Here is a 22,881-nt window from a genome sequence, read left to right on the forward strand (position 1 = left end):
GAAAACCGTTTTTAGCTCACCTGAGGTGAAAGCTCAATTGAGCTATTCTGATCACCCATTGTCCGTCGGTAAACTTTTCAAATTTTATCTTCTTCAGAACCACTGGGCCAATTTCAATCAAACTTGGTACACATCATCCATGGGTAAAGAGGATTCAAGTATGTTCATATAAAGGAATGTGCCCCTTCAAAGGGGGTGTAATCATGTAAATGCAAAAATATAGTATGGGGTCATTTATAAATCTTCCAAAGATTTCTTTGACCCTGAACTTATAAGAGTTTGACCAACTTTTAAGAAAACAAAACCTATCAAATATGTTGGGAACTATCTTAGGTGGGGCTTTCATATTTTGTATATACATATGTAGATTCTTTATGGCAAGACGTTAATAAATATAACAATGGTGTTCGATCACTTTACCTACTTTAAAGAAAAAAGGCCCTGATCTATTTAATATCTCCTGAATTATTTAAGGTAGGGCTTTCATATTTTGTATATAGGTTCTTTATGGCAAGACCTTGTTATTTTATGAAGCTTGACCTTAGAGTTGGACATATTTTTTTAATTCTCTGACCTAGTCAATATCTCCTGAACTATTTAAGGTAAAACTTGTATATTTTGTATAGATTCGTCATAGCAAGACCTTGATATGCTTTGCTGTTTGATCTTGTGCCCCTGACCTAAACGTTTAACCTACTTTTAATAAAAATCTTATTTATTTAATATTTCCTACACTATTTACGATAGATTTCATATTCTGTATATAGATTTATTATGGTAAGGTCTTCATATCATACCATGATCTATGGCCTTTGCCATATCAAGAAGTCATATTGGTGTTGAGGCATATCTGTTATGTGAATTCATTTATGTTGTCACCTTTGGGGACAGGTTGGGGCCGCCATATAGGGTCAAAATTTTCATGGGAATAAAGATCTTGTAAAATTCAAACAGCTAAACAATGGCAGGGGGACTCAGATGAGGGATGCAGCCCATGGGCCTCGTTTTTTCCCGTTCTCTAGCAGTGTTTTCCTGAGGTCAACAAGGAATTTTATTATTGCATGTTTTTCTGTTTTGGCTAGCTGATACCGCTTTTTAGGGCGTATTCAGACATATTTCTTGCAGTGTTTTCGATACTTCCTTCATTCGTCAAATAACCACTACTACCGACATCAGAAAATGACATCAGTTGTATTTATTACGTCACGACTAAATTCTATATAGTTTTGTCTTGTTTAATTTAAAATATAACCTTTTGAATGCAAAGTTGGTAGCATGTTTACCCTGAGCTATGCACGACCTATTTTTTTTTCATTTAATGTAAGTGAAAACATTAAAAACCAACTTGTTTTTACTTGGAGTGTAAATCTAAACCTATTTAAAATGACATAAACGCCACTGTCCATGAAATGTTTTGGATAGCCCTTGTATATTGGACTATTTTGGGCCTGCCAGTCAAAATCCCGGAGTTGCAAAATTCAATTTTTAGTACACTCCTTACTGCTTTTCCTAAATATGCCTCTAGTTTTCATATAAAGTCAGCATAGTCTTTCAAATGATAGACATTTAACCACTACGACTTTTTAGGCCCAAATTGGTACCAAACCCATACCCCCAAGATCATGAAATTCACAATTTTGGTAAAGGGATACCTGTTCCGAGGGTGCAGGAGTCATGAAATTTACAATTTATGTCCACCTTGTCCCAAAGATGCTTCATGCCAAATTTGAAAAGAATTGCAAGAGTATTCATTAAGGAGTGGTTAAAAATGTTCAATAGTTAACACACTTATTCACTCTCGCCATTTTGGTCCCACCCTTGTACCAAAACCCCTATCCCTGGAATCGTCAGTTACAATTTTGGTAAAGGACTACTACTCCTTCTATATATCCAATTAGTTTCAATTCAGTATCAATAGCATTAGAAAAGATGTTATTAAAATGTTTTAAGCATCAACACCACATACTAAGTTTGGCCCTGTCCTGGAGTCAGAAAATTCTACCCTGGGGATCATGAAATCTACACTTCCTGGTCTTAATGACTGACTTGGAATGGTAGTTATCAAGATTCTTGTCGAAAATTAATCATCAAGAAGAGTAACAAAATTGATCAGTTGGTAATGGCAATAATTCACTTTAGTGACTAAAGTGATCTAAAAATTTGTACTTGCATCGTAGAGTTGTACACACAAACCATGTTATAGACACAACATAATGCACCGTTGAATATCAACCACATAGTTAACTATATACATAACAATCATTTATTTCTTCTCTCAATCATAATAGTTAGGCTGTACATGTATAGGAGCTTATGTATATGAATAAGATCTGTATAACTAACATCTAGGACTAGAATTCCAATGGAGGAATGTACACAAGTAAACACGCAAGCATTACAAAATATATATTTTCAATAATATTTATTACTGCCACTATACTTCACTGTCACCATTATCATTTCTTTCTGAAAGACACATTCTTTACAGATAGAAATTTACAATTCACAATTTTCACCCCCCCCCCACCCCCCAAAAGAACAACCTACAAATGAATGTTATGCTAAAAATACTTTAAAATTAATATTTATCACCTTCTGAATACAGCCATATTTTGTGGCTGTTTTATTTTTAAACATTAATAAGGTATCCCAAACTTGCAACAAAAAATCTACTACAGACAATGATTGGAAGAACAGTATAACAAAGTGGCTATTAAAAACAAAATACCATATAGCAAGGTTTTTTTCGGCAGGATGATAATTTTGACTGAACTAGCAGTTTAGCATCATGATGATGCCTAATTTCTAATACCTAAATGTCTGCATTCTGAATATGAATTTTTGCAAGAAAGATAACTCTCTTCGGACCAATATTCAAACTTTGCTATTATCTAAACATAATATACTAGAATCCAAAATATGATCTCTCTAAAATTTATAAGAATAATGAAAATTTAAAAGTAAAGAATTCATTTATGTATCAAAATGACCTTCCAATTACAATCATTCTGAAAGTAAGTGATTGTAGTCTTGATTACATCAGGACATTAGAACAGTGACATATGAGGAAAAGAACACATAATGAATGCAATTTAATATTAACAACATTTCTTGTCAAACTCCAGTTGTTTTGTGTCTACTGACTAATTCCTTGAAGTAGCAGAGTCTTTTGGAATTCACGTGTTGTAAAAACTGTTCAAGTCTGGCTTCCCTGTGTTTGGCATATTGTAAAATTTGCTCGGTCATTGAATAGTTCGATTGGTCACTAGATTTATGATCCGATAACACACAGCTACAGTCCGATTCTCGTTGTCGCCTCTCTCGGTCTGACATGGCCGAGTCTATTGCACGCTGAAATGCATATATACATATACGTTATTCATGCAAGCAACACATTATTTTCTAATTAGTTACATCAATGATTGTGGCAAAATTTATACCTTGTTTGATTTTGAAACAAGTTTAAAGTACATTAAATGTGTGATATCAATTTGGCAAAGAATGTCATTAGATAAACACGAAAAGACTACTAACACCATATGCAGATCCAGATATCTACTTGTATTGATTTCTGAACAACAATAGTGCAGTGGTATTACCTGAATGGCTGGATAGTTCCTCTGGTAATGAAGGATAGCACCATATAAATGCCAGATACTGAATTCTGGCCATAAAACCTCCACAAAGGACAAACAACTGAAGCTTGTCTGCAAAAACAAAGACAGGACCAGAGATTATTACATCTATAAGAAATATTAATTTTTTTTCCAGTTGAGATTGATGTTAATTTCTGTCACTAGAGAATCTATTTCACCGAGTTCATTATCAAATGCAAAACTCCCCCATTGAATCTACAGTACACAGAGAAACAAGGATCATTTGCTCCCAAGAATTCTCCAATAAAAAGGCTCATCAAAACCGGAGAAATAATACTTCTTTTTACAACAAGCCACTGTTGGATTTGTTAGATACAAATGAAATCCTGGAGAGCTAGGCAAATTTTACTTTATTCTTTATTTCTGAAATATTTTACAAATTCAATACCTGTACCTCTCCCGACACTCTGCTAAAGAGATCTTGTATGGGGGTGTTTTATAACGTACAACTTACCTGCCAGAGGAGGAAATCGCTGAGCCGGACCTCTCCCGAGGTTCTGATCAGGAGGTCTGGGTGGGGAGATTGGGAGGTGTACAGACATTTCTCCATCAGGTCCTCTGAGACATCACTGGGGAACAGAAAATATCACACTGATTAATGCCAGTCAAGAATACTGAAATCCTCATGCATGCATATCCTATTAATTAATGTTTTTTAAATGAACAGTTTGGATTTCATAAACTACAGCAGGTATCACATGTAAAAGACACACACACCCCTGCTTCTGCAGAGGTCATCTATAAAAAGATGTGTATTTATAGACCTGCAACTACTGTCTGTTTTCATTTTAAAATACATGAAATAACACCCCCCTCCTCTTTTTGCAAGTACATTAAATATTGATATTTCCAGATCATTAGATAGTTTAGTAAAGTAGAATATTCCTCAACTTGGTACACTATTTGTTACCTGTCCTTGATAAGACCCAGCTGAACTCCCTCAGCTATTTCACGCATGGCTGCACATATTTCCTCTCGAGAAGTGTAGGAAAAGCACACATTCAACACTGCCCTGAAAAAATGACATCATTTATCATGGTACATATTCTACTTATCATAAAATTCAAAATTACAGTCATAGAGTTTTTGAAAAGTTTTTAGATTGTCAGGACTTTTGGATTGATAGCATTTAAAACGTATAAGACCAAATGCATGTTCACTAATCCCCATTGTCACAAACCACGCCCACCATCTCCATTCACACTACCTCATAGTTAGGGAAGGTGCTCCTGGACGCGGTAAGCATGGCTAGCAACGATGACTAACGGTAACCCCAAGCAATTTAGTTTAGGATAACAACTTTAAATTTCACAAATAAATATCAGTCAAAGTCAGACGTACGTTACAAACTGTAATCAATATTCATATGCCATCAAGAAATTGTTTGTGTACACTTATCGACAATCTGCTCTCTATAGCACGCCACCTATTTGTCGTAATTTCTTTCAAAAAGGAAAATCTGATTTTGAGACCACCGTTTAGTTCGAAATTCTAATTCAAAAGTCAAAATCAAAATACAGATGGATTGAACATTGCAGAATATATATATATAAAAGCTATCATTTTACAAATTCCGACTTATGGACTGAGAAAGCATCATTTACTGTTGGACATTCTTTAATGTCATATGCAATAAAATTGACAATTTTAGACACCAGGTCTAGTTTAGGAAAGTGTACAATTCACTTTTTAGAATTAAAATAAACTTTAAAATATCAAAAGTATTCTAACTGATCTGCAACCTATCACAACTTGACAAGCAACATTTTTGACTTTTATTTCAATATCATTTTTTTTCCTTTTAGTTTACTTTTCATTCACACATTCCTACACCACTTTAGCATCTGCTGTGGACATACTGAATCTTTCAAATTCTGGTGTATGGAGATTACCTCAGGTCACCAGATTTTATGACCAAAATCAGAGAACTTTGCTATCCCCCTTTCTCTCCATGTGGGATGTTAATCAAATGCAGTCAAGTTAAAGTAATTCATCACCTAACTAGTAATTCATCACCTAACTAGAAAATCATCACCTAACTAGTAATTCATCACCTAACTAGTAATTACCTAACTAGTAATTCATCACCTAACTAGTAATTCATCACCTAACTAGTAGTACTAGTTACCTACAGGGTTTTCACTAACGCAAAAATCTGCGTAATGGATGCAGCAAATTGATCTGGATGTGAAATTGTTTAAAACTGTGCACCCACGGACTTGTCCCGGATAGCAAGGAAATTTGTGCGTTTAAAAAAATCGGAGGATTTAAATGTTGGGATCAGTCTGCATTATACTGAATCATAACTTCCGGTCAAGAAACGAAAGTTAAACATAAATTTTCTTTACCAAGAAACTTTTTATTTATACATGTACATATTCATTTTTTTTCAGTACACATGAATATGCTTATGAGGTGTTTAGAGAATATTACTTTGTGATTTATGTATTTCTTGTTAGGCCAATTCATCTTAATCAGTAGATTATCATCCAGGGTCACCAAGCAGTATGGGGCGGATGGGAGGATTTTATCTTTTAATTTTTATTTTCTGAGAAAAATGTTATTGACAAACAAGTTTTTGTCAACAGACGTGCATCATTTAATGCCAGATGGATATAAATCTATGCTTATTTCACAGTCGAATTCCAGGTAAAGCTTTATTTTCAAACACAGGAAGATACCAAACTTCAAGATTTATGCCCGTAAGAAATTAAGAAAACCATTTTTCTTCACGTTGTTATACCGGAAATTTATGTAAACAAGAAGTGTCAATGTACCGGAGTCGGACATGAAAATTTTCCGGCAATCGCAAGTTTCGAAAAATAAAAAAATTCAGGGTGGTCACGTGAGTGTACTACAGCAGTAAATCAAAACTCAGCCTAATTGTTCTGGGACTCATCAAATTTAGCTGGGACTCAACCTTTTCAAAACCCACGAGTCCTAGGACTTGAGTTTAAAAAATGCTGTTGAGAACCCTGACCTAAACCAGTACCTTTCATTGTCCTTGGAGAATTGGACACAGTCTGCAATAACTTCCTGTATATCCAGTGGCAACAGACTCAGGTTACCCAACACACGGACGCACACCTGGTGTTTCTGGATGAGCTCCCTGCAGGGAAACATTTATAAATTAAATACGCTGAAAAATTATCACTCATAATAAATCAAATTTTCTGACAGAAAGAAAATAATGTAAGAAGTAAGAATTTAAGAATACTGTTTGAAATATGAATACTGTATATCCCCCCTCCCCCCACAAACACACCACAATTGATTCATCCATTCAGAACCATATTGATGCAAATTTGAAATTTGAATTAAAATCTGAAGTTTCAGACAAGAATATTATATGAGCTTCAACATTATTCATGCTTCAATTGAATACCAATTGCAGGCTGAATGCTAAATTGAGAGCAATTTCAAGGTGGGAATTCAAAAAGGAAACAAAAAATTTCACATCAGCATGGCTCGAGTATTTCTAAATAAGTCATTATGAAGGAACTGAATCTTACTTAGATTTCTGCTTCTATCATTTTTTTCTTCTTCCAAAAGTGAGCAGAAGCTTACTTCACTCATTCTAATAGCTTTGACTTGTCAACAGATGAACTCAGAATTTTTTTTTGTAACAAACTGGAGGAAGCTTATATAAAGTGCATCATTCTATGCAAAAAGAAATGCCATAATGGGAAGTTATTTTTTTCTCTCCCTCTCTAAGCACTTAAATGGACCATAGGTATTAGCAATGATGATAGCTCAGTGAATCTGTTCTCAGTTCTGTCCATTATGAAAACTTAACTGACTTAATAAGAGTTGTCTCCCTGAACATGCAATAACTATGACATCACTTTGTAGAATGAAAAATGTGTGAAAAACATCCACAACCTTAAATTGGCACCATGCAGAGTTTCAGCTGGATAATCCATTAGGTGACTGCATACATTACAGGGCTTGAAACTAACTTTTTATGTCACCAGTCCAGCCGGACTGATAGGGTATAATTTCAACCAGTCCACAGAAAATTTTACCAGTTTCAGAAATAAATTTCGTTCATGTTATCAAAATAAAATAAGGGAATTTAACTGGATATGCCTCAGAAAATATTGTAACACTTGCATGAGATTTATATTTACTAATCTGGTTCATGTGATATCTCCAGAGGAATGCCAAATGTGTGTTTAAGATTCCATAAGTATGTTCAAAAATGATGTTTTAGAAAATTTACCAGTCCCATCGGACTGACTAAAAGAAATGTCAGTCAGTCCGCCAGACTTTTAACCAGTCACAGACTGACAGGCATATGTTAATTTCGAGCCCTGCATTATCGACAAGCATGATGGTTAAAGATAAACAATGAAGGTGTCAAATACATGTAGTTCCAATTGAAAAAAAAATATCCCTTTCCTCAACTGTCGACAACTTTTAAACGTCGGTGTGATCCAACCACACTGCTCCTTTATGTTTGTTTAAAAATAGCCACCAGAACCGGTTGTCAAGTATAGTTTAGTAATGGGATAATTTTCTTCTTTGGAACTATTTGACGCATGTATTTTTGAATTGAAGTAAAATTCTTCAACTTCAAAATGTTTCTAGATGAGCGTTATACGATGCATTTGTCTACTGGTTTTCAAATACTGTCTGTGTGCACACCCTTGAAGGTAGCAGTCTACTGAGCTTGCGTGCTCAGCACAATGCTGTACGGGAGTCAGTCGTGGACACTTGCTCAGCACACTGCTGGACAGAAGTTAGTCTGTCATGGACACTTGCTCAGCACAATGCTGTACGAGAGTCGGTCATGGACCCATGCTCAGCACAATGCTGTACAAGAGTCGGTCATGGACCCTATTCTCCAGACAAAAACGTCGGCTGAACGTTTTCCACATGTGCAGCGTTCTGTACATCCTGCCCGGGGCATCAAATGGAGTGACAAGACAACCAACAACGCAGTCCTGTCATGTGCCCAAATTCCCAGTCTCTTCACGCAGTCCTGTCACATGCCCAGATTCCCAGTCTCTTCACACAGTCCTGTCACGTGCCCAGATTCCCAGTCTCTTCACGCAGTCCTGTCACGTGCCCAGATTCCCAGTCTCTTCACACAGTCCTGTCACGTGCCCAGATTCCCAGTCTCTTCACGCAGTCCTGTCACATGCCCAAATTCCCAGTCTCTTCACGCAGTCCTGTCACATGCCCAAATTCCCAGTCTCTTCACACAGTCCTGTCACATGCCCAAATTCCCAGTCTCTTCACACAGTCCTGTCACGTGCCCAGATTCCCAGTCTCTTAATACTGTTACAGCAATGTCGCCTCCATTGACTGACAGATAGGAGGAGATTGCCGGTGTCCATGACAGGTGAGACGGGAGCTTGGTATAGGACTCCATAGAGGGGAAGCCAATCTCAGACAAGCTCTTGAGGACAAGTGCTCCCGTCACAAAAACACCCAGGGGACACCAAGAGAAGCTGCATTCACATGCAACAACTGCAACAGGCATGCTGCTCCTGCATCAGTCTCAACATTCACAGCAGTCGCTGTTCCTGCGTTAGCAGCAACTGAACTTCCAGGCGCTGACTCTATGGTCTCCCGAGACCGACGGACGCCATCATCATCATACATTCAATGACATCATGATAATGTTACTCAAGTGATTCGGAGGAACATACTTGCATATGGCCTAAAATAAAAATTGCTGTGTTTCTGCTAACTCTAAATGGGTCTTTCTCCAAATAAAAAATAAACACTGCAATTAAGGACATATGCAACATTTCTCAGTGATATAATATTGTGACATTTCGTGCACAATTCACTTAGTACACCCTATTTTGTTTTTACAAAAAAACCTTGGGGTATATTACCAGGTTTGTTTTAGAGTACAAGCATCTTTTGATAGTTCCTAGTTGTGGTGAGTAAAAATGCAAAGTCACCTTTTATGTACATTACAAAAGATTGCATATAATTATAGACATTTAATGTCATTACCAAGATACTGTAGCAAAGAAGGGGAGAAAAGTATTTGGATGAATTGGGAATTGAACATGATACCCTTGATTACTAGATATGTAATCTAACCACATAGCTAACGAGGTCGATATATGAAGTATGGTAATATTACAAGAACTTTTCATATAGAGTAGATGAAAATATAATTTCAGAAAAAAATGTCAGAAATGTTACATATCATAAAAATTCTGATCTAATTTATTAAGGGTACAGAGATAAAATTTCTCAAATCTGTATATTGATCTTATTATCTTGTTCAAATTTTTAATTCTAAATATTCTCCAATTAAAAATCATGACTTCTCAATAATTTCCAAACAATCCTCCTAGGAATTAAACTTACTTTTCCTGCATGAGGCGGGTAAATTTTTGCCTGGCTAGTTCCATCAAACAGTCTACCTCATCTTTGGACCGCTTGAAGTTTTCAATGCTAAAGGCGTACACAGTAACTTCCGTGATCCCAATATCTAAACACCATTCTAAAGTCTGAAACATGGGAAGTAACTCTGTATATTACAGACATATTTAGTGTATCTATAACATATAAGGTATTGATGTCACTGGTTTGCTTCTTCAGTGGAGGAAGTATCACTCTCCAACATGTCTAAAGAAAATGTGTGGACCTACAGATTGATAGTAGATTTCTATAAAAATTTGACATGGTTTTAGGAATTAGGTGTCTAGATTTCCTGGTTTAAGGGACTTTATTCTTTATAGAAGTTATCTTTCTTAGAAGATTTGAACTCATGGATCTGTTCATAATTATATGATCATGAAAACAAACAAAAAAATACTAAAATTAATGATAAAATATTGTTTTTACAGTTGCTATGTCTATACTGCCATAAATGCAATGGAAATTCTGGTAACATGAGCTCAATAAAACACCATATGATCACCATTACAAGAATTATTTTTTACCAGTCCTAACTGGTTGCCACACCATTGCAATACCACAGGGCCTTGTCACATATAATTCTTTAGAAAATACAACAACTCCCCAAGGGAGGGCACTTAAACTTATAAATCACCCATTCCATAACCTCTTCAGGCACCTGCTTTATCCAGGATTTTCTGTAAAGCAAAAATCTGTTTCTGGATGCATCAAAATTATTTGGGATGCAAGAAAGTTATAAAATGCTAGTCTTTGAAGACATTGCAAAAGTTAAACTGACCAGATCATAATATTATATGAAAATTAGTCACTTTGGCTCTTTTTAATTGTGCACATAGAAATCAAGAAGTATACAACCAGCTTTGGTGAATCGATACAATGAGAAAGGTAACTAGATTGTCAGGAGCACGCTTGTTTGTTTAAATAGGACCTAGGCCCGTGTTTGAACTTTCAAACTCCTTTGTTGTTAATTAGTTGTTTAACCAGTAGTTCATAGCTGCTCAAACGTCCAGGCTTAAGTGACGCAATACACCTTGTAACTTAGTGGATGATTATCACTATTGCTGTCAGTAAATTGGTTATCAAAAAGTAATTTATATTCTGAATTTTGATTGTATAAGAGTTATGGTATTTTAATCATCAATGTAAAAAATATTATATATATATATATTACTATAAATAAATTTCAACAAAAAGGGAGGAGACATCAGCATGATCGGTACGTAAAATTGACTTTTCTGTACTATAAACAGTTGGCATGTCAAATTGGTCTACCACTATTTCAATGCTCAAGGCCTGGTTGATTTACTATTGCCAACAACAAAGTAAGAAATACCCTTAATTTTCAATGTACATTCTCGGTGTTTGTATTTCATTTCTTTCAAATCGAGACATAATTTCACTATTTAATTTTGAATATGCATAGACTACAACACTGTTAATTCTTTGGTGATTCTTCATAAAGCCTAGCTCGTATAAGTAGTGGGAAGAAAATTTTATAATAATTGAACTATAAAATGTCAAAAAATGTATAATTGCATTAGTTCAGTCTATAGAAAATTCTGTCTTAACAAATTCATTTCACTATTAACTGGACAAAGTCTCTACAGATTCTGTATAACAGTCTATCATTAATTTTTCACAATGAGACTATGTCTATAAACCAGTAAAATATGCAGCAAGGGGATGGAGGGCACTAGTTTTCACTTCTGTTCTAAGGATCTTGAAAGTAAATAAAGTTTAAATGGGGAAGTTCATTGCATGTGACATTACACAACTTGAGCATATAATCATCAATCATGATTAATCCCAATAATTTGAATGCCCATGGGTTTAACTTTTAGACTCTGATCAAAATGGGAGAAAGGAGGACAGGGTGGACAGAATGTGACAAGTCCCTGTGGCTATGCACTAGGCAGATCTACATGTATTAGCAGACCTCTGAGAGTTTATCAAATCCCCTGAAGTGGCCCTCAGCACGCTCCATGTGATTCTTTACAGCAAACCTCCTGTTGCCGTCCATAATGAAAGCTACATGCTTTGGTATGGGGCCATTCTTCAGAATTCTTTGACATACCCGGTGTATCCAGCTCTGGCCACTCTTCTTCTCAGGAAACCACGACATGTCAATCACTACCTACAAAATTCAGCTCATTTCCACTCCATTCTCGTCTTATTACAAGTTAAGCATGTACAATACAAACACAGGGCCTTGACAAGATTTCTATATAGGCCTAATATTGTTGCCACACGTGATTTCAACATGTAAGGAGAACTAGCTTTACCCTAGTACAAAATTGTTCATAGATTCTGATTTCAAATAGATTTACCAAGAGTATTACTTACAGAACTCTGTAGAATAAAATGTTCACAAATCGTAAGCTCCTATTTATTTCATATTCTTCCTTTCCCCACAAGACTGACGTTATCTGGGTCAAATACACGTGTGCAATCCCTCCGCGATAAAAAATATAGTACCTAACGTGTTTTCTTAAAATTTGGATGTTATTCTAAAATAAATTTAAACCACAAAATTATGTGAGTAATTGAATAAGAATAATATTTTTTTGCAATTTACGATTAAATGATGAAAAATAGATAAAATATTATTCATCCGCGGTCATCAGCCGCGTTCGCCTATGGAAGAAAAACAAACCGAAAATGGCGTCTTGAATACTTTGCTATCGCATGACTGTTGAATTTAGGATATCATTGCATTAAAGCTGTGTATCAGGATTTAAGGATGTCAGGTCATGTTCCTGGATCATCGACCTCATCATCCGTGACAGAAGGTAAGCATTTTTCATTACTTTTCACCACGAAAAAGAGCTCGAAATCATAGTGAGGAACAACCTCAGGTTTCCATTTTCTCTTACAGAGCTGTATTTTCTCATCGCCCGGTTTCTTGCCCAGGGACCTTGCCGTGGTGCCGCAGAGGTATTTCTAAGTCCCAAATTAATGGAATTAAACATTCTTTGTCTTATATTCAACTTTTTATAATGTCGTTTTCAGGTTTTACAAAGGGAATTGAAGGAAAACAAGGTTGGTGTCTCAGCTGTTTTCAGTCATATTCTATCCAAATTACGCGCTCTTTACACTGTTTTACGATGAAAATACGGGAAAATTACATTGATTTCGATTGCTAATTACTTATAAATCAAGATTTTTCACGATGTGACAGTTTTTGCACGGGACATTACAAATATCGAAAAATTATTTTTTTCAAGCTTTTACCGAAAAGAATCGACTGGGAAGGCAGAGAACACGAAAGAAGTTATGAAAATTTGGTATGTTTTGAAAATGTCGTATTTCCATGTTTTTCAAGTTAACGTGCATTTGAAATGCATATTGTATCCTTCTCTTTGTGTTTATTGTTTATGGTGACTAATTTTGACAGGAAATGACGGGTATTTGTCATTTTTTATGATTTCTCGTGTTTTTACACATAGTAAAGTAATTTAGCATGGATTCTAATAAACATTTTCTGGGAGATTATCATATCTCCAGTGCAAGGTCATTTCGCCCTGACGTCACGCACCTTTTCATGTCTGTCGTTGCTGATTGGTTGAACAAAAGTTCAAAGTTAAGGTGCGTTTACAGTATCGTTATTCTTATTGGTTGTCACTGACATAATGGAGAGGCCAGAGAGGTCAACATTTCTCATAATGTTGGTGGTTCAAAGGCCTTTAGGGGGATTGGTGGTTTTATTGAACATTTTTCTGTAATACATTATCGCTAATTTGTTGAAACTGCACAGTTTTACTTGATATTATTAGTAATTGGTATCCTTGTAAACTCTAGTTGGCAAAGGGACATATTTAAAGAGGTTCACTGTTACGTAGTATTGTAAATTTTTTGGAAAGTATATTATTGATTTCTACATTGAAGGAGAATTATGAAATTAAAAAGAAAAACTGGGGCCATGGTGCTTGTTATTGAGCTACAGTGACTGTATGTTAAACTTGATCTAATTGCACTTGAAATTTACTCGTGATTTATTCACATAAACTTGCTTTGTCTGTTGGTTTAAACACAATTAACACAATTGTTAATTACATCAAATAAATATGCACCCGGCTTGTTTCTAACAATATAAATGTAAAAAAAAAAAGTGAAATACTAGTAGTAGATTGGAAATAGACATGTTACCACTGACTGGTAATAAATGGGGGGGAAAATCATCATTTTGTAATTTCAGAGTTCAGGAGAACATCATATTAGAATTCTTATCATATATTTTTTTAATAGTCTTTTGAACATTTTGAATAAATCAATTGATATAATAGATCTTGGTGTTCTGTTTATAAAAACATATCAACCAAATTAATGACTTTACAACATTTGAAATATTTCAAAGTCTTTACTACTTGCATCATAAATTACAAAATTGAAATACACGCCTAGGGTATACTTATTGACCCCAATATGTTGAATAAAACAAAAATTGTGCAAATTTAGATCTTTTCCATGGAAGAATCCTTCTGCTACCAAGTGTAGTCTTTTCTAAACCCTTTCAAAATTGGAATTGACACACAAATTTTCAATTGGATAGGTGTAAGTAGTAAATATATTGATCAATGGAATGAGTATTGAACCATTTTGTTTTTACACATTTATAGCATATTCTGTACAGTTGTGCTCAAAAGCTGAGGAGCTAACTTTTAGATTTAAAAGGAATATACGAGTATTGCTGATATTCATATTTCCGTGTCAGCCATTATGACCATGTATCATTCCTCCTTAATAGCACCAACCTTTCATTTGCAAATGTTACCGCAGTGACAATGTACAATACCTATTCAGGGTTCGAAATGAACTTTTTCAAGCACTAGTCCGTACGGACTAGTCACTGTTGATGTTCACTAGTCCGCAAAACATTTCACTAGTCCGTCCAGTACATCATATTAAATGATCTTCATTTTATTCAACAGTATTTAATGAAACCAAACACATCACAGTTGCAATCAATTTAATTTCTGACACGTACAGAAGAAAGAGACCACCATATTTTATTTCGCATTCAAGATCTTCAGAAGCATACAATATTAACCTCCGAGTTAATCCTTTTATAAACATCCATAAGTGCGATCGAGATCGACATTCCTGTTGTGTTGGTGCTCAGATCTTAGAGCCACAGGAGTTCGAAATTTTATCAATAAAGTCAATAAAATTCACTCGATTGACCAAGTCATGAGCTATAGTGTTATGAACTACTGTGTTAGAGTCGCGAATGACGAGAACAAGTGCGCACAAACGTTCATGTTCTCAGACCACACTACTTGCAATTCTTGCACCTAGAATACGTTCTCATGATGTGTACTCGGCGTTCGGAATCGGCAGGAATTTGACAATTTGTGCACGTTCGAAGAACGGCAGTCTCGAATGCACTCCATGTGTTTGGAAGCTCAGGATGTCATAGTCACGCAAACACTTAACCATGCAGGTAATTAATCGACCATAAGTTCAAACATCTAAGAGACTCGGACAAATCTTGCTAAAAATCTTTACCATATTCAAGATTGATTTCAGGATTTTCACTAGTCCGTACGGACTAGTGCTCTAGAGAGTTCACTAGTTCGACACGTTTTTTACTAGTCTCGGACTTACGGACATGAGTTAATTTCGAACCCTGCTATTGTATAATTTCCTATCAAAATCCAATCATGTCTATATACAGTAATCTATCAATTTGAATTTATTTTAGATATTTTTGACATCGTTTGTAAATTTTGAGCTCGATTGAATTTCATTTTATCATCAACAGCACTGTAAGGTTTAATTAGCTTTCACTATGTACATTGCTTACCATATTTCTAATATGTCGAGTCGGAGAAATCTAGTTGAAAAACAAATAGGACAAAAATTAAACAACATCACACACTAAAACAGTATGTATGTGGGTTTTGACAGTTGCTTTGAGAATTTTCGAATGATTCCTTCATTTAGATACGAATTTTGGATTTTTTTTAAATATAGGTGGAATTGAACCGACACATTAAATCCGATCACCTGTTGAAGATATGCCAGCGTTTGGGACCCTTGTTGGACAAAGAGGTCAAACCCAGTGTCTGTGGTGTCCAGTCACTGCTAGGGGCCGGGAGCCAGTCCCTCCTCAGAACCAAAGAGGGTAACATCACATACAAACTAATTAGTTACTGGTTGTGAAACAGCCTTAGTGGTTAATTCAGAAAGAAGGGTGATATGAACTTTTTATAAATGTTAATGAATTGAAATAATATCTTCTTTATCATGTTAATGCTATTGACTCTAATTTGAAACTGAATGGATGTTTAGGAGTAGTTAGCCCTTCAAAATTGTAAATCTCATGAACTCCTGGGATAGGGGTTTTGATACCAGGGTAGGACATAGTGATTAGCAATCTAATTAAACTTAGATCTTCCATCCGTTCCCCAGTTTTGCGACATATCGAAAACTGGGGAGCGGATGGGAGATCTAATTTTAATTAGATTGAGTGATTAGATGTGTAAAGTTATCATTTGAAATAATTCATCTTACTTTTGTTGATAGAATATAAAAACTGAAAGCATATTTAGGAAAAGCAGAGAGGGATGTACCAAAATTATGAATTTTGAAATCGTAGAGTTCAAATTGACTCTAGGGTAGGTCCAAAATAATAGGATTTAGCTTAGATATGCAGAACAGGAAAATTCTTGTAGATTTCATAATAATTAGGGCTAGTGATACTATTAACTAATACTCAGGTGACAGATAATGCCTGTGGGTCTTGCCTCTTGTTTTCTTTTATTGAAGGATGGAATTATATAAAGTAAACCCCAGAAGCAAACAATCAGCTTTAAGCTTGTTGTGTGTTGGCGTCAATGTATTTTGTATCAAAGTCTACCATACTTTGGTATAGACTTGTGTTTTTCAATTTTTTTTTTTTTTTTTTTTTTTACACAGGTATAGAAAACCCAGTATGGACCCCACCCACCCACGTGGTGACCCACCACCAGCGCCCCCTCCATCCTCCTAAAAACCTTGTCTGTCCAGAATTTGGTAAGTGCATTCAATTCAAGCTGAGTACAATAAAACGTTCCCTATACATGATACAGGCATTGTAGTAACGGTCTATTTTAGTCAAATGAAATGTGTAAAATGCATCTTATTTCATCATCTTTGCAGTAATTTGTTGAATTACACCAGAGGGAAGAAATCCAAGTAGATTGTATGAAAAAACTTGTTTAAGAATGTAATTATACTTTCTGTTAAGAAATGTTTATTGTATCACCAGAAAGAAAATATGTATGTCTTTTGAAAACAGTTGTTAAAAACAGGATATGTTATGGAAGGGGATCCTTGTAATAAATTTAACTTAATATTTGTATGTGTATTTCACTGCAGTTTACGTGATGCGGGGAAGAGAGATGTCAGGACAAGCTCGTAATGACCACACATGTCCTAACCATTTCTACGCCAAGATCAACATGCATGCACGAAAGCTCGGCCATTTATCTGCTGTGTACTGTGTATCATTCGACAGAACAGGGCACTACATCTTTACAGTGAGTAATTACATTGCTTATGTATGTGTGTTCTACATGTGGCAAATACCAACAAGAGGTTTGAAAGAAGTCTGTTAATGAAATGTACATTAGAACTTTGTTGTATTTCATGTTATTTATATTGTAGTTCATACATGTATATATTGAATGACAAAGTTTTGATGCCTCAGACAATGTTGGACATGAACCATGTACATATGTAGAGTTTGTTGATACTACTAACTTTCAGGGAGCAGACGATGCTTTGATAAAAATTTGGAGGGCGTGTAATGGCCGTCTCTTGGCCACACTCAGGGGACATAACTCTGAGATCACAGACATTGCTGTGAATTACGAGAACACACTACTGGCATCAGGCAGCTGTGATAAAACAATCAGGGTGTGGTGTCTGAGGACGAAAGCCCCCATAGCAGTACTGCAGAGTCATACAGGGACCATCACATCACTACAGGTAATTAGTACTATAGTCATACAGGGACCGTCACATCACTACAGGTAATTAGTACCACAGTCACACGGGGACCATCACATCACTACAGGTAATTAGTACCACAGTCATACAGGGACCATCACTACAGGTAATTAGTACCACAGTCACACAGGGACCATCACATCACTACAGGTAATTAGTACCACAGTCACACAGGGACCATCACATCACTACAGGTAATTAGTACCACAGGGACCATCACATCACTACAGGTAATTAGTACCACAGTCACACAGGGACCATCACATCACTACAGGTAATTAGTACCATAGGGACCATCACATCACTACAGGTGATTAGTACCACAGGGACCGTCACATCACTACTGGTAATTAGTAGCACAGTCACACAGGGACCATTACATCACTACAGGTAATTAGTACCACAGGGACCATCACATCACTACAGGTAATTAGTACCACAGTCACACAGGGACCATCAAATCACTACAGGTAATTAGTACCACAGTCACACAGGGACCATCACATCACTACAGGTAATTAGTACCACAGTCACACAGGGACTATCACTACAGGTAATTAGTACCACAGTCACACAGGGACCATCACATCACTACAGGTAATTAGTACCACAGTCACACAGGGACTGTCACATCACTACAGGTAATTAGTACCACAGGGACCATCACATCACTACAGGTAATTAGTGCCGCAGTCACACAGGGACCATCACATCACTACAGGTGATTAGTACCACAGGGACCGTCACATCACTACAGGTAATTAGTACCACAGTCACACAGGGACCATCACATCACTACAGGTAATTAGTAGCACAGTCACACAGGGACCATTACATCACTACAGGTAATTAGTACCACAGGGACCATCACATCACTACAGGTAATTAGTACCACAGTCACACAGGGACCATCAAATCACTACAGGTAATTAGTACCACAGTCACACAGGGACCATCACATCACTACAGGTAATTAGTACCACAGTCACACAGGGACTATCACTACAGGTAATTAGTACCACAGTCACACAGGGACCATCACATCACTACAGGTAATTAGTACCACAGTCACACAGGGACTGTCACATCACTACAGGTAATTAGTACCACAGGGACCATCACATCACTACAGGTAATTAGTACCGCAGTCACACAGGGACCGTCACATCACTACAGGTAATTAGTACCACAGTCACACAGGGACCATCACATCACTACAGGTAATTAGTAGCACAGTCACACAGGGACCGTCACATCACTACAGGTAATTAGTACCACAGGGACCATCACATCACTACAGGTAATTAGTACCACAGTCACACAGGGACCATCACATCACTACAGGTAATTAGTACCACAGTCACACAGGGACTATCACTACAGGTAATTAGTACCACAGTCACACAGGGACCATCACATCACTACAGGTAATTAGTACCACAGTCACACAGGGACCATCACATCACTACAGGTAATTAGTACCACAGGGACCATCACATCACTACAGGTTATTAGTACCGTAGTCACACAGGGACCATCACATCACTACAGGTAATTAGTACCACAGTCACACAGGGACCATCACATCACTACAGGTAATTAGTACCATAGGGACCATCACATCACTACAGGTAATTAGTACCAAAGGGACCATCACATCACTACATGTAATTAGTACCACAATCACACAGGGACTGTCACATCACTACAGGTAATTAGTACCACAGGGACCATCACATCACTACAGGTAATTAGTACCACAGTCACACAGGGACCATCACATCACTACAGGTAATTAGTACCACAGGGACCATCACATCACTACAGGTAATTAGTACCACAGGGACCATCACATCACTACAGGTAATTAGTACCACAGTCACACAGGGACTGTCACATCACTACAGGTAATTAGTACCACAGGGACCATCACATCACTACAGGTAATTAGTACCGCAGTCACACAGGGACCATCACATCACTACAGGTAATTAGTACCACAGTCACACAGGGACCATCACATCACTACAGGTAATTAGTACCATAGGGACCATCACATCACTACAGGTAATTAGTACCACAGGGACCATCACATCACTACAGATAATTAGTACCACAGTCACACAGGGACCATCACATCACTACAGGTAATTAGTACCACAGTCACACAGGGACCATCACATCACTACAGGTAATTAGTACCACAGGGACCATCACATCACTACAGGTAATTAGTACCACAGTCACACAGGGACCATCACATCACTACAGGTAATTAGTACCACAGTCACACAGGGACTGTCACATCACTACAGGTAATTAGTACCACAGGGACCATCACATCACTACAGGTAATTAGTACCGCAGTCACACAGGGACCGTCACATCACTACAGGTAATTAGTACCGCAGTCACACAGGGACCATCACATCACTACAGGTAATTAGTACCACAGTCACACAGGGACTATCACTACAGGTAATTAGTACCACAGTCACACAGGGACCGTCACATCACTACCGGTAATTAGTACCACAGTCACACAGGGACTATCACTACAGGTAATTAGTACCACAGTCACACAGATACCATCACATCACTACAGGTAATTATTACCACAGTCACACAGGGACTATCACATCACTACAGGTAATTAGTACCACAGTTATGCAGGGATCGTCACATCACTACAGATAATTAGTACTGTAGGGACCATCACATCACTACAGGTAATTAGTACCAGTCACACAAGGACCGTCACATCAATACAGGTAATTAGTATTACAGTCACACAGGGATCATTACATCACTACAGGTAATTAGTACCAGTCACACAGGGACCGTCACATCACTACAGGTAATTAATACCACAGGGACCATCACATCACTACAGGTAATTAGTACCACAGTCACACAGGGACCGTCACATCACTACAGGTAATTAGTACCACAGTCACACAGGGACCATTACATCACTACAGGTAATTAGTACCACAGGGACCATCACATCACTACAGGTAATTAGTACCACAGTCACACAGGGACTGTCACATCACTACAGGTAATTAGTACCACAGGGACCATCACATCACTACAGGTAATTAGTACCACAGGGACCATCACATCACTACAGGTAATTAGTACCGCAGTCGCACAGGGACCATCACATCACTACAGGTAATTAGTACCACAGTCACACAGGGACTATCACTACAGGTAATTAGTACCACAGTCACACAGGGACCGTCACATCACTACAGATAATTAGTACCACAGTCACACAGGGATTATCACTACTGGTAATTAGTACCACAGTCACACAGGGACTATCACATCACTACAGGTAATTAGTACCACAGTTACACAGGGATCGTCACATCACTACAGATAATTAGTACTGTAGGGACCATCACATCACTACAGGTAATTAGTACCAGTCACACAGGGACCGTCACATCACTACAGGTAATTAGTATTACAGTCACACAGGGACCATTACATCACTACAGGTAATTAGTACCAGTCACACAGGGACCGTCACATCACTACAGGTAATTAATACCACAGGGACCATCACATCACTACAGGTAATTAGTACCACAGTCACACAGGGACCATCACATCACTACAGGTAATTAATACCACAGTCACACAGGGACTATCACTACAGGTAATTAGTACCACAGTCATACAGGGACCATCACTACAGGTAATTAGTACCACAGTCACACAGGGACCATCACATCACTACAGGTAATTAGTACCACAGTCACACAGGGACCATCACATCACTACAGGTAATTAGTACCATAGGGACCATCACATCACTACAGGTAATTAGTACCAAAGGGACCATCACATCACTACATGTAATTAGTACCACAGTCATACAGGGACCATCACTACAGATAATTAGTACCACAGTCACACAGGGACCATCACATCACTACAGGTAATTAGTACCACAGTCATACAGGGACCATCACTACAGATAATTAGTACCACAGTCACACAGGGACCATCACATCACTACAGGTAATTAGTACCACAGTCACACAGGGACTATCACTACAGTTAATTAGTACCACAGTCATACAGGGACCATCACTACAGGTAATTAGTACCACAGTCACACAGAGACCATCACATCACTACAGGTAATTAGTACCACAGTCACACAGGGACCATCACATAATGATTTTATCTGCAAATACGGCTTGTCACAGTATTTTGTTTTCTCCTTATATAACTGGTACCGCTAAACGATATACATGCATCGTTCCTGTGATTTCTTGAACAGTTTTAATTAAATATACGTACAACATATCTGTGATTTCTTTAATAGTTCTGCCCTCAGAGCCGGAGCGAGTCTCGGGTGTTGATGTCCACAGGAGGAGATGGTTGTGTCTGTTTTTGGGTGTGGGATATGACAACCAACACCTTCAAGTAAGAGCATGGCTCTATATTGTGTCAAATGTTAAGTCGAAATTCATTGACACTATTTTAGATAACATTTCGTCAGCTATTATGCATTGACATGTAAGAATTAAAGCTGAAGTTTAATTTAGGCTATAAGGAATGTGCTTGTTTCTTGTATCATTCCTTAGCAAATAAGTGTTGAAAGGAAGGTTTTACACATACACAGATGCACACACATATCATGTAAATATTGTAATTATGATTTTCTTTTTAAAGAATATTTGCCCTTTATATTTTTAAATTCCATTAATAGGGTTATACACTCTCTCTTATAAACTGACTACACAAAAGTACCCATTGGCTTTTATTATTCCAAGCAAAAAATACCACAATAGGATTAATGATATAATGCCTAACTTATTCC

General features: G+C 37.1%; 2 protein-coding genes across 2 annotated transcripts in view; one reads left to right on the forward strand and one right to left on the reverse strand.

Moving 5' to 3' along the window:
- Positions 1-2,240: 2,240 nt before the first annotated feature.
- LOC125675896 (dehydrodolichyl diphosphate synthase complex subunit DHDDS-like) lies at positions 2,241-12,519 on the reverse strand. Its single transcript, XM_048913728.2, has 8 exons — positions 12,390-12,519; positions 11,983-12,180; positions 9,993-10,135; positions 6,649-6,765; positions 4,567-4,668; positions 4,111-4,225; positions 3,600-3,707; positions 2,241-3,351 (listed from the first exon to the last, which is right to left on the reverse strand). The coding sequence occupies exons 2-8, from the start codon at positions 12,166-12,168 to the stop codon at positions 3,115-3,117; spliced, it is 1,008 nt and encodes a 335-aa protein (XP_048769685.1). The 5' UTR covers positions 12,169-12,180; positions 12,390-12,519; the 3' UTR covers positions 2,241-3,114.
- Positions 12,520-12,661: 142 nt separating this feature from the next.
- LOC125673971 (PH-interacting protein-like) overlaps positions 12,662-22,881 on the forward strand; it is a 41,300-nt gene continuing 31,080 nt past the window's right edge. Inside the window, exons 1-9 of the mRNA XM_048910934.2 lie at positions 12,662-12,835; positions 12,922-12,980; positions 13,056-13,085; positions 13,271-13,330; positions 16,020-16,170; positions 16,965-17,060; positions 17,406-17,566; positions 17,796-18,017; positions 22,384-22,484. Coding sequence (XP_048766891.2) covers positions 12,787-12,835; positions 12,922-12,980; positions 13,056-13,085; positions 13,271-13,330; positions 16,020-16,170; positions 16,965-17,060; positions 17,406-17,566; positions 17,796-18,017; positions 22,384-22,484 — 929 coding nt within the window. The 5' untranslated portion in view covers positions 12,662-12,786. The remainder of the gene's footprint in view (positions 12,836-12,921; positions 12,981-13,055; positions 13,086-13,270; positions 13,331-16,019; positions 16,171-16,964; positions 17,061-17,405; positions 17,567-17,795; positions 18,018-22,383; positions 22,485-22,881) is intronic.

The sequence above is a fragment of the Ostrea edulis genome, chromosome 3 (genome assembly GCF_947568905.1).
Source record: "Ostrea edulis chromosome 3, xbOstEdul1.1, whole genome shotgun sequence".
Taxonomy (NCBI): Eukaryota; Metazoa; Mollusca; class Bivalvia; order Ostreida; family Ostreidae; genus Ostrea; species Ostrea edulis.

What these genes read in the sequence shown, in the direction of transcription:
- LOC125675896 (XM_048913728.2), bottom strand. Translation starts at nt 12,168, where the DNA reads ATGTCGTGGTTTCCTGAGAAGAAGAGTGGCCAGAGCTGGATACACCGG. An exon ending in ACCCGCCTCATGCAGGAAAA is followed by an intron (nt 6,766 to 9,992) that starts GTAAGTTTAATT and finishes GTTTCCCTGCAG; the next exon opens with GGAGCTCATCCAGAAACACC. An exon ending in GCGATTTCCTCCTCTGGCAG is followed by an intron (nt 3,708 to 4,110) that starts GTAAGTTGTACG and finishes TTGTTTTTGCAG; the next exon opens with ACAAGCTTCAGTTGTTTGTC.